The following is a 13,178-nucleotide window of genomic DNA, read 5'->3' on the forward strand; positions in this document are numbered from 1 at the left end:
TGACCAACATGTCACAGAAATTGAATTCAACCCTCTGGAAATTGAGTCAATTTTTGTAAAAGGGGCATATATCGTGACGACGCTGGACAGTAGAGTCGTGACCTGAGCAGCTGCCTGTACTGTGTTGTATAAGCTCAAAACTCTCCACTTGTCAGTTGGAACTGAAGTGCTCATTTGGATGAGAGGGGAAATGTCTTTAGGAACCAAAAAAATAAGTCCAATAACCTTCAGTTTAAGTACTTAAGAATCCCTCTGAGACTTTGGTTACTTTACAGCTGCTGCTTCAGCGTGAGTTTTACAGAGCTTTGAATAGGAGGCCTATTGTTATTCACAACAGCAGTTAATAAGAGGAATCAACATTTAAAACGAAAAAAAAAAAAAAACACTTCAGCTAACCATCACAAGTCATGAAAGTTGCCAAAACAATAATTCTTATTGACTAAAGATACAAACAGGCCATAAATAAGCACATCCGACAGCAACCAAATGCTGCCACTTTTACAACGTTTTCCAGTTCTTTTCCCCACCCACGCATATACAAAAAGGAAATGACAGTTTATTTTAGAAAGGTAGATGGCAGGTTTAGAAAGTCTATATCAAAGACCTCATGCTTCGGATAATTTGACTGTACACTTTGCAGACACAAAGATGCAAGTCTTTAAATCATACAAATTACACTGAACACAAATATTAACATAGTACAGAGGGGCTGTTGGTTGCTTTGGTCAAATCAATATGAAAAAGTTGCACAATTGAAGTTATCCACTGACATAGATCTAAGAATTATTTAGTGTTTTGATATTTTGTAGGTTTCTGTTAGTGTGATTATTATTTATTTATTTAATTTATTGTTTTTAATTATTTTTCCCAGCTACCACACATATGTTGACAACACAATTTGACGAAAACTAATAGAGCTTTTTTTTGTGTATGCAGAGTGTAAGCTGTCCCGGCCAGGCCCTCCTGCAACAATAGTGACCATTGATGAAGAGAGCCCCAACGGTACGTACTCACAGATACCGACCTCTCATTTCTCCATCTACTTCGAGCTCTACGACCGTTTGGTTAAATGCTGCTGTGGTCAAGTGTAGCAGGATGTACTGTTGGGATTGCTTCTGTACTTCACTGAGGTTGCTTTGGTAATGAAATACATATTAATACTCTGCCTTTTGGGACTGAGATTCCTAGTTTAATAGATTGCAGTGGCTCAAGTGATTGGCACAGGCGGGTTAGATGTTTTGTTGCACATTAAAGTTCCCTTTTGATTATATTTTCAAATTAATTATAAATAGATTCTAGTTGCAGTTGGTCCATTTTCACTGCACTCCCAAAGTAAAGTGGAAATGTGTGTGTGTCTGAGTGTATACAGATGGTGTTTGACACACAGACATGATGTGGGGCTCCATTAATGAGTAGGTGCTCCCTGCGCAGGTGGTACTTACTGTGGTATACCTGTGCTACAGCAGTACAAAAATCACTGAAGCATACATCAGACATCCAGCACTTGAGTGGGTTGGACAAGACTCTTCCGCTTCTCCTTTTATGTACTCGCCTCACCGGCGTCCTGGGCTCTCCATCTTCTGCACCTACATTTCAGCTCTTTCTAGGTTTCACCTTTTAATTTATTACCGTCTTGTCACTTAGCTTTGGTTTTGCAGGTTTTCTATCAACATTTTGTGGATGAGGAGGTGTGTACTTGCATATATTAACATATATAGGTTGGGGAATGCTGACTGCTGCTTGGGGAGGAGCTATGTATTCATTAACGAAATGACAAATGCTTTCCTCTAAATGGAGCAGGTGCGTTTCTCTCAGTCGGTTTTCCCTGCAGATATTAGTTCTGCAGGTTAACAGAGTTAAATGATCAACTCTCACTACAGGCCGCATCCAAAAACTTATTTTTCATATGCGCAGCTTTTCTGAAACCCTCTGCGCTGTTTGTGGGTGGCTGGGTCTTGCAGAGGGCCTTTTACCGCACATATACATTACGTACGTATGTGTTTCCGAAGTGTATGAATAGCTGGCTCCGTGTCAGTTCAGGCCACCCATTCATCAGTGCAGCAGGCCACAACTCAGACTGTCAATCGGTCTCAGCGACTCCTTCCTCTCTGAGTGTGCAGCTGCGATCTGGGGCTTTGATCGATTGCTAGGGGAATTTGCGAGAGTGTGGTAGCCAAATCTGTATCCGAAAGCCTCTTTTGCTCCACGTTTCCATGCTCTCTGTGAGGGATTTGCTCTAATCTTTCTCATAAAGCTCTCATTTACCCGGGTTACGGGCATCCTCCGGCTCCAGCGTTGTTTTTATTTATCTCTCTATGATGAAACGGCCCAAAGCCCATCCTTCACCTACAGGAATGCCAAACAGGTAACCGGCCATGATTGACCAAGACAATTATCCCTCTCAATGTGTTTTCATTCCTTCAATTCTGTAACACAAAAACTATACAAATGACACTTAATGAGAGCCCATCTTTTCCGAGTACTGGCATTTATATTCATTCTTGTCTGTGAATGGCATGGTAAACAATATAATCATCACTCTGTCTCGGTTTGTATTCAGGGTTAGAGAAGATAGACAAACAGATAAATATATAATCCTTTCCCCTTGCTTCTCAGCCGAATACATTTAATCTGAAGGAGAAGTGCAAGGTTCCCCCTGGAAGAGGTGTGCTGCTCATAAACATTCAACACAAGTCACTATTCTTTGTCAACAGCTGTTCATTCATTGATTGTCTGGGCAGATTTATATCTGGCTCAATTAAGACAGCAGGCCTGTGTATAGTCACTGGGAAATAAGCACCTTTGTGGTCCTGTTTTCATTTTGGCTCGCTGTGTTTTTATTCTGGGAGGTTTTCACTTCCGAAAAATGGAAAGCCACGAGGGGATGGCAAGCCAGTTGCTCAAATGAAGCGTAACATGTTTAATTTATCTCAGCTCCTGCTTCTGCAGAGCCACTGACGGCTGCCATACACCACATTTTAAATCTCACCCTCTTGAGTAGTGAATCTCTAAAGCTTGTTTTCTGAACTCCCCTTTGCTTATTCAGCCAATGAGCTAAATCCACAAGCATTTAATCAGACTGAAGAGATTTTTATCTCATTGTGTTGGGCAGTGACATATTTGGAGACAGAAAAGAGGAATAGAACTAGAGGGTGTATTTTTCCACTGACAGGAGGCTCCTTCAACATCAATGTTTCCATAAATGAGGATGCTGTCTCCAAGCTTTTATCTTCTCCCCACAAATTTATGATTTGAATCAACTGTTACCTGAAGCATATGAGTATCCTGTCAGCCACCTTCAGACTGAACAGCATGTTGAGGAAACCAGAACCGAGTGACTCTGAAGGGTTTCAGAAAAGGGAAGTAATTTTAGACTTTTTTTTTTTTTTTTGTTCACAGTGCTGCCAAGGTACAGTCACGTTAAATGCTGATACGTAATTGCATTTTCATGAATGCTGACTGACACCCACTTGAATGCGGGTATCAAAGTAAATACTCTCCACAGATAGATGATGCATGTAATTATGTCACCGAATTGCATGCTTGTTGCAAGTGGATTTGATGCAACACTACAAGCTTTGAGGGGTGTTCCAAGACTTATCTTTATCACAGTGACTCAGAGCACTCGCAAGGAACAATCTGGTTTTCTTAAATTAGCTAGGAAACTATGTTTTTCATTCATTCTGCCAACAAGCTCATTCACAAAACTGTAACTGTAATGTAATGCCAGCAAGGCCATGTTGCTCATCATCATACAATCCTCAATTCTTACATATCAGGTTTTATGCTCATCTCTACAATGAATATATTGGATAGTTAAGTTTGCAGAGTTTTATTACAGCTTACAAGCCCTCTATAATTTTCATAGCTACATATCTAGGATGTGCATGATTTGTTTATATTACAATTAACTCTGCTGTACTTGCTAACAAGGAATATTTGCCTTAAGTTGTTATGGTAGTTGTTACGGCCCTGCATGGTATGTGCCATGGTGATTACCGTAGTAAGGTATGTGTCTCTTGATTGCTGCAAATGAGATGCACGTGGCATTCATTGGGAGCCATGAGATAAAAGACCTGCTCCTGGCAGTGTCTGGGTGCTCTTCCCTGCCAGCAACATTTCAATCTTTGTTTGCTTATATTTATTATTTAAAATTACAAAATAAACCTTTTATTTTGATCTGCACTTGCTCTCTCAGTTATTTGTCACGGCCTGGTTTCCGGGTTGTGTGTGTGTGTGTGTGTGTGTGTGTGTGTGTGTGTGTGTGTGTGTGTGTGTGTGTGTGTGTGTGTGTGTGTGTGTGTGTGTGTGTGTGTGTGTGTGTGTGTGTGTGTGTGTGTGTGTGTGTGTGTGTGTGTGTGTGTGTGTGCTATCAGTTATACCAGAGATAATAGACTTGTATTACGCCTGGAAACATTTTTCCAATATTTCCTCGTGTTGACATGACAACATCACACAGTTGATGTAGATTAAGTCAGCTTCACATCTATAATGTGAACATCCTGCTCCACCTTCCCATAAATGCACTGTGGGATGAAGTTATGCTGACTGTGGAAGCCGTTTGATTACAGTAAGCTCACTGTCATGTTTAGGAAACCAGATGGAGATTATTTGAGCTTTGTGACATGGTGCCCCATCCTGCTCGAAGTATCCATCAGACGATAGGAATACAGTTGTCATAAAGAGATGGACATGGTCGAGAACAAAAGGTATAAACTGTGGTATAAAGAAATACTCAGTTGGTATCCAGGTATCTAAAGGGTGCCAAGGTAAAATCTCCCTGTCATATCTGATCGAAAGAGCCCAGGTGCAGATTCAGATGTTTGGTCAAAAAAAGGAGTGATGCTGCAGGCCCAGAACCACTCCAACTAATCAGGGACACTCATGCATACTCACATGACAGGCCGAGGAAGATCAACAGAAACATGAGGGAGAGGAAGACACTTAAAATAACAGGAAAAAGAGGGGGGATGTAGTGTTGCTACTCTACTACTCTTAGTCAGCACCACTACAGGCCTGAACTGGTAATCCATTACAGGATGTATTCATGCTTTTGTACTGTCTACAACAAAAAAAATCTCACCATGTCACCTTCACAGAAATCCAGACTCATCAGACCAGGCAATGTTTGTCCTATCTTTTTAAGTCCAATTTTGGTCAGTGTGTGCAAATTGTAGCCTTAGTTTTCTCTTCCTAGCTGGCAGGAGTGACAGGTTTTACAGATTAATGTCCTTTTTAACATGAGTTCATCTAAGGAATCTAATATTAAATGCTTAATGAACCTTGAATTGCCTAGTTAGTGAAATCTGCAATGCACACAAACTTTCCTTGCCTACAAACTACTACTGCCTACTAAAAACAATCTTTTTTTTTAATATATATGTATTTTTATCCTGATTTTTTTTTTTCCCCCGTTTTATCACCCAGTGCTCCTACCTAAGTGACAGGGCATTGCTCCCTCAACCAACCCCGGCAGAGCCCACACTGAGCTCAAGTCTCCTCCTCACATGAGGAGTGAGCAGACAGGGTGGGGTTGGGGCTTCTCTGGCTGGACGTAGCACGTGGAAGGATTACGTTATTCCGGCCAGATCTTCCCCACCCCATCTGACGCCCTGGGTGGCCAGAGGGGGCATGTATAGCCCATCAGTCCTTGGTTCTTAGTATAATTATGCATCTTTCAAATATAATATCATATAATTATATATAATATTTAAATTGGAAGTGCTTGAAAACCATTCAGGATTAGTTCCTGCCCTTGCCTGGCCTCGGACTACTTGCCCTTCAACCGCCTCCCACTGTGACTTACTGGACCAGCTTCCCACCCTTTTTGTCTGATCTGAAGCAACAGTTTATAATTCTACCTGCGGCAGGGATGGGGGGGTGCTGACTGGCTGGCTATGTGAGCGCTGTAGCCGTGGCGCGGCACGTCAACCTAGATTGCATGCTGGGGGGTGGGGTAGCCAGCGACGGGGAGGCGAAGGGTTAAAGGGGAGTGTGTTTATAGTTGTCTACATGTGTGTTTGTACGTGTTTTGAGAGTATGGGTCAGTTTGGTTTTAAAGGAGTGCACAATTCTTTGTGCACTCTTGTACCTGGAGAAGGGGTCAGGTGTGGTTTATTTCTCTTGTGGTACAGTCTTTGTCATATATTGTTTGGCTTCATTTAGCTGTATTCATTGCTTTAAGCAGTAAAATGAAATCAAGTCAAAACAAACCATCTTTTATTTTTTTAAATACATTGTCGTCAGTTAGCAAGAGGATCTTTGACGAGGCACTAAAGATTTGAATGTGCTGAAAATTTGGTGTTCACTGTGTCTGTAATTTCCTCTTAAAGGTCTCTCACTTCATCCTGTATTGACTAACTTTCAGAGTTATGCATCTTATCTTTCCATGGAAATATCAGGCCCATGTCTACTAGTAATGGGTACTCAAAAGCGTTTCACTTAGAAAGCATTAGATGTGTGAGGTTTAAATATTTTTTTTCCCCAAGTTACCATGTCTCACATTGTCTCCTCCACAAACCCAGCCATCAGTTCAGTCATGCTTCATTCGTTTTCCATACGTTGCTGCATTATTTATCAATTTAAAAGTTTCCCTGTCTTTTCTTTTTGTTTTTATTTCCTGATGCAGCGATTGCATCTGGAATGTAAACATAGGATTTCATCCGACCAACTTAACAGTGGCTATGCAACAGTACAGCTGTCATATGATGATTCATGAAACACCTATAGTGCTAAATGTTACTGGTTTTAAACAATAGTCGTTGTCAGCTTGGGAGCAAATTGATGTATGAATTTTTCATCGTTGCCTTTGACAAAAGGCAAAGGCATAGTTTGTAACTTTTATACCATTTGTAGCAGGAACTTATTGATGTATGGAAATAAGAGAAGGACACGCTATATTATTCCACTGCATTCTACCCAGGAACAGAGTTATCTACTTCCTCCTAAGGTGCTAAAGCTTGCAGTGAGATAATACCCTGGAGAAAGATTGTCATGCTTGAAGATTAGGTTACTGGGCCTCGATGTGGCAATGATGCATAAATTCATTTTCAGAGGCAGCTCAGGTCATTCACTGCAGATTTCACAAGAGTAGATAGATTGCTGTGCATTGTGAGATTGACAGTTGTGAGATCTGTAGTTTAGAAGGCGTAGTGGCCGTCTTTTAAATTAGATGGTTGCTGATTTAATCCCCAACTTCCAGATTTCATGCGCCCAACATCAATTCAAGTAGAAGCATTTGGTAAACAACTGAAACATTATTTGCTTTACAGTTAGTTTTTTCTTACAAAAGACAATTTTTTTACTTTTATATACAGATTTAGAAGTGGATAAAATGTGATGAATTGTAAACTTATGTGATGTCTGTCATTATTCCTTCTTGTTCATTACAAACAGGTATGCACCTAAGCACTACTAATAACATGCTTTAGAAACATGGGCACACAATATTGAGGTTACTTTTATGCTTGGATGGACAGAGAGGTCCGTTGTCAACAAAGGTTAGTAGCACATGCTTTTAAGCGTGATTGTTGAACTGGAGAAGAAACATAACTAACAAAAACTGTGGCTTCAAATGCTAAAACTGGAGGGGAAAAAATACACATCATGCATTATCAGCTTTCATCAATGCTGAACAGAACGCAGCTTAGATAGTCATAGTTATCTTAAGTACATGTAACTCCGTAAAAACTGTATCTTCAAGTAAGGTATTTTTCCTAATCTTAAAAATGTAGTTTTGTTCTCTAAACCTAATTAATCATAATATTAAGGTATGCATTCATTTATTTTTTTATATCCAGTTGATGCTGTTAAGGTTCAGAAGGCAGGGAGCAGCTGCCTACACTTTGGGTGAATGGCAGGATATCTATACTTCCACCAGCCCCTTCACATCTCAGCAGGGACTTTATTACTGATAGCATCCTGCCAAGCCTAAGAGAAGGCAGACAATAGCATTTATTGGCAAGATCTATAGGAGTGATAGGATTGACAGCAGCAGTTGAAGCCATAAAGACCCGATGCAACCAGGAGTTGCATTAAAATAGGACAAAATAACTTTTGCCATGCTTAGCTAAGATAATCCACTATAGGAGTGGAGATAAACATGCATTTATGATTCACTTTCTCAGTTTAATTTTCATGATAGGAGTTCAAAATTCTAGATGGTGAGTAAACGTAATGCAACATCCGCCTCTGCAACATATGTTTAGAGGGCGGTGCAGATCCTAATAGGTTAATGGGCTGATAACATACAAAGCAGGTGGCTAGTCACTGAGTCTCAACAATCCCATTAACTACGGCAGGTTTACATTGTGCATGAGAAAATGCCGTCTCTCCCTTCAGGGAACACAATCGATATAACACATTTTTAATAGAAAATAATCTCTTATATGAGGATTGTAATTGCTTGCTTTTCCCTTAATGCCTGAGACTTTTGGCTGTGTTTTATTTTATCTCTGGTTCTTTGCCTAAGCTGAAAATCACTAATGTTTAACCTAAATTAAAGTATGTCTAAGGCATTTAGGACTTGTGAGTGTTACCGTGTGAAATGGCCAAAGTAATTACAGGGTTGGTTTTCCTGATTTTTCTAAAGTTCAATACTGTCTTAAACCGTCATGCCCAGACACAGACTGTCTAGCTGTCATTTTAAGATGTGCATATTTAAGCTAAATTCTTTTCTGGGAAGTCCATTTCCAAATCTTCTTCTCAGTGTTTTCTGGACATTTCTACTTACTTAGTAGCAGTCGGAAAAACCACCAAATTGGACAATTTGACGGTGTGCCGTATGAATTTTACCTTGAAAAAATAAGCAGTTTGCCTTATGTGCACATGCATTTGAAGATTTGAAAGGTAATTGAGCATTCCTCCTTTCTGTTTAAGTGTGGTTACAGTGTATTAGTGAGTGACACATGGTCAGGGACATGTCGCAGTTGCTTGAGTTTCACTTTTTCTCCAGATGTCTACTACTTATGGCATTGAATCTACCTGTTTCATAGCCAAATATTACAGGCTCTCATTCACTGGCCTCTGTCTAATTGTGTGTTCACGTTTTTTATAATGATTGCGAAGTCATCAATATATAATTAGAGTGCAGCTGAAAGGCTGGGATTAGTGCACAACACCTGCTCCTCGTGGATTAGAGAGCAAAACAGGAGGACAGAATGTTCTGCTAGGTCAGATTACACAATTCATGTAATACACTGACATAAAAAGCTTTTAAATATGTGACACTGATTATAAATGTGTGTTTTCATGGAGCTCAGTATTTTAGATTAGAATTGGTTCGCAAGAGCCTGCACCGCCTTGTGTGCATGCTTTTAATACAACTACAGAATGTGTTAGTTATTTATCTTTTCTTTTCTTTTTTTTTGAAGTGGAGAATGTACTCTAGTATGTGATATTCAAATAGGCAATTACAGCGTATTGTTAAGATGAACTGTTGGCATAATTGCCTCTGTTGCTGCTGTAAATCACTTTGTGCTCATGATCATCACCCCATAGGAACCGGCCTGTCTTGTGTTACACTGCTCTGTATCATTATTTGCATGGCCATGCATAGAACGTATAGTATCTAGTTTACTCTTTGCACTGGACTAAAATTCCCTCTGGACCTGCAGTAATTCTAAAATAACACCCAGACATCTGTATTGACTTTAACGCATGCGCGTTGGATAAGCCAAGTCTGTGTTTTACCGGCATTTACAGACACTGATCCCGGAAGTAACTTTGAGCCATTGCATTTTAGTAAACAATTACTTTAATTTAACATTTAGATTTGAATATTTAGTTAAAAGCATCTGATCAGACATCTGAAGAGTTAGATTTCAGTGACTACACATCACATTTTGAGAAGTGACAAAATCGGAAAATCGTATGTCAGCCCATGTTTTAAGTTGCCATGGTAACTGTAAACTTGACAGTAAAAGTAAGTGATATTTTGTTGAAGCCCTAAAGCTTTTGTACTGTCAGAGAAGCATTGAGCATAGTGTGGCTGCTTGATGCAGCCACACTATCTTCTTCTTGTCGTTCTTCTGCTGATCTGGACTTGTTTCAAAAGTCTCTGTGCGAAGCTTAATGTTGATTAATTTCTGTATGTTTATCATCTAAAAAATCTAATCATTACACTATATTGGGTAGGTATTGGCTAAAGTTGTCATATAGTATCACACTATTGAATTTTCAAAAATTAGGCCGGGAACGAGGCAGAAAAGACACGAAAGGAATGAATAAAAATCACATCACACATCAGCAATTTACCGACTTGCGCATTCAGATGGTTTTTAAATCACTGCGTGACCTCGGTGTTTGGTTACGGAGGGTAGGCAATTTGCTTTTGAATTTTTACTTTACAAATCACTGATGCCCTCCATGATTATTACAAATTGTCGAATGTGACCAAATGAATCCCGTCCGAATGGGGAATAGGATGTAAATTTGAGTCAAATTCCTTAATTTAATGTAATGTATTAATGTGCGATCAAATACAATCAAAACATGCCAAGTAAATGGTTTGTGTAACAAATACTCACCAATGATTGATTTCTCTAAGTGGATTTTCTGCTGATTTTGTTATTTTTTATTTTATTTAAGGTGGGAAAAAGAAAGAAGCCTTACTCTTTTAGCTCATTTGTGATTACTGCATCTGTTATAAACACACTGCCCTCATAATGTTCTTCAACTGGTTTTCCACAGAATATGGTGGTGCTGTCAAATTAGATTAATACTGTCTTGAATATGTTCTATTCATATCTCTCTAAGGGAAGCCCAGTGTTCTTTCACCGCTGCTTCTGTCGTGCATGAAGAGACTATAGAGACTGTAATGTCGCCAATTCTTCCAAGTGTGCTGAATAACATGCCAGCTGGGAAACTATCTTATATTTATCATTATTGTTATGCTTGCAATGAAGTTCAGCGTAAAGAGCTTGTAACATGTAAGGTATTTCAGTTGATTTGGTTTTACAGAATTTTAAAAGTGAGCAGTGTCTGTGTCAAAGGAGGATAGCAAACATTGTCTTTCAAATTTCCGTCAAACCTATTTTTTAGAGAGGTGTACAGCAGTAAACAGCATGTAATGTTGGATTTGTTTGTGTTTGTTAGCTGGTAATTTGCATTCCTCTGGTAATAAGATGCAGAAGATTCATTAGTTAATTTCCAGCACATTATAATTAGATAATGGATTAGTTTAATCCTCTCATTAGGCTGAACAGACATTAAAATGATTGGTCATTCATAGTCCATGGCTGGAACTCATTTCCAGACCAGCGGGACATTGTGTTTGCTGTTCAACAGTGGAAAGGTTGGTGTTGAGATTAAACTACCTGATCATTTATTAGAACCCCAGTCATCACAGATGTGAAGAAAAGCACTTTATAATCTGTCATTGATTAACCCATTTGTGTGCACGCACACACACACACAGACGCATGCAGGCTGAGAGCTCCTTTGGAAATTGCTTCAGGGATTAGTTTGCTGATAAGATGTGGTCTACAAGCATCTTTGCTTTAATAAAAAGACCGTTCTCATCGTCGACTCACTCTGTCTCTTTGGTTTTAGTCGAAATATCTATCTCCTGCATTGTTGATTGGATTGCCTTTATATTTTCTAGGCATTACATTTTACACATTATTTTATATTTCCAATAGCAAGAAACTTCAGGGTTTCCTCAGTAGTGTACAAAGATGAAAATGATTCTTGTGTACAATAATTCAGTTGCTTCAGTTCAATGAAATTAATCACAGACTTTCACATTCAACATCAAGAATCAATCCATTTATTGGTGTGAAACATAAACATTACCTGGTTAAAGTGACATATCTGATCTTCTCATTTGAGAAAATTGTATGTCCATGTGTGATTGATCCTTTTCTGCTCTGTGACACTTGCAATTACATCATGTCAATATTATGTCATTTCAGTATCTAGTCCTACCCTACAGTACATGTACAACATGCTCCCCCTGGGGTTAACTTTTAAGAAATGCAAGCTTTTCTTTCATTGTTTTGTGGTTGATATCCTGATATCCCTTTTCAAACCGCTTTAATTATTTGAAGAAATGAACTTTCTGCACCTTAATAAAAGTAAGAAAGAAATTTCTACATTTGTTTGAACTGATCAGCTGATATACAGAGCTGCCATTCTTGGCCCCTTGTTCATGCGTACTAGTCAATTTGTCAAAAAACATGGGTGTGATTTTTTTTTTTTTTTTTACAGCACACTTGGTGGTGATTGTACTCCTCTGTGTGTATGTTAAGAACAGTTTTCTCTTTGTTGGCTCCATTTAGGCTCACATTTTTGGTAATATTTGACACCATAACTCGACTTTTGACATCAATTTAAGTTTTTACTGATGGTTTTTATGTCTGAAATGAGTTGGAAAAATCTAAAAATAGACCTAAAAATAGAAGTGACTTTGCTTTTTCAGTCACCAACCCCATCGTTTGGAAGAAATTGTAGTTACAAATTAAAACTAGGGACTACTATTATTTTTAAGTTCTTTACTTCAGATTCATTACTACTCACTGGCTTTACATTAAAGCTGAACTTTGACATGTTGTAAATATATACGGTATTTAGTTTTTTGGACAGACTTGGTGGTTTCTTGTTTTTTTTTTTTTTAATGTGCTATATGAATATATTTGACCTTGACCATGACCACATGAAAGTTTGTGGAAGACACTTGTAGTTATAAAAGCTGACTGTGAAATAGGGTCTTTTAAAATCACAATTCTATCAGAAGTGGTTAATACAGCTGGTAATGCCAACATTTGTTCCTGGAGTCCTGCTGTCAGCTTAAATCTTTGTTCAGTACTTTGTTTTATGACCAAACCCTGCAGAGAGTATGACACCGTAAGTCATACTTTACCAGTTTCAGAAATGACTGTAGGTTAAAAGAATGTTGAATTCAGAGGAAACTTCTTCCTTGATTTTTATTCAAATTTTATTTAATGGTATTCATAGGTGGAGGAATATTGGCAAAAGGCTTGTCATCAAGTCCATATTGGTAAGTAGGTAATATTATGACAACGCTGCTCTGACATCAGAAAGGACTGTACCTTTGTATGTAGCGTATGCCAAAACTCAGTTGCACTTGAATAATTTCCCATAATCTTTCAGTATGCATACCTTTTGTCCAGTTACACATGAGAGAACAAGGGATGCAATGTTTGTGGAAGGGAAAAGTA

At 38.8% G+C, this 13,178-nt stretch overlaps 1 protein-coding gene across 1 annotated transcript in view; it reads left to right on the top strand.

The window, feature by feature from the left end:
• LOC133464094 (protocadherin-15-like) overlaps positions 1–13,178 on the top strand; it is a 215,822-nt gene that overhangs the window by 45,432 nt on the left and 157,212 nt on the right. Inside the window, exon 4 of the mRNA XM_061746074.1 lies at positions 937–1,002. Within this exon, the coding sequence (XP_061602058.1) occupies positions 937–1,002 (66 nt within the window). The remainder of the gene's footprint in view (positions 1–936; positions 1,003–13,178) is intronic.

This window comes from Cololabis saira, chromosome 17 (assembly GCF_033807715.1).
Source record: "Cololabis saira isolate AMF1-May2022 chromosome 17, fColSai1.1, whole genome shotgun sequence".
Classification (NCBI taxonomy): domain Eukaryota; kingdom Metazoa; phylum Chordata; class Actinopteri; order Beloniformes; family Belonidae; genus Cololabis; species Cololabis saira.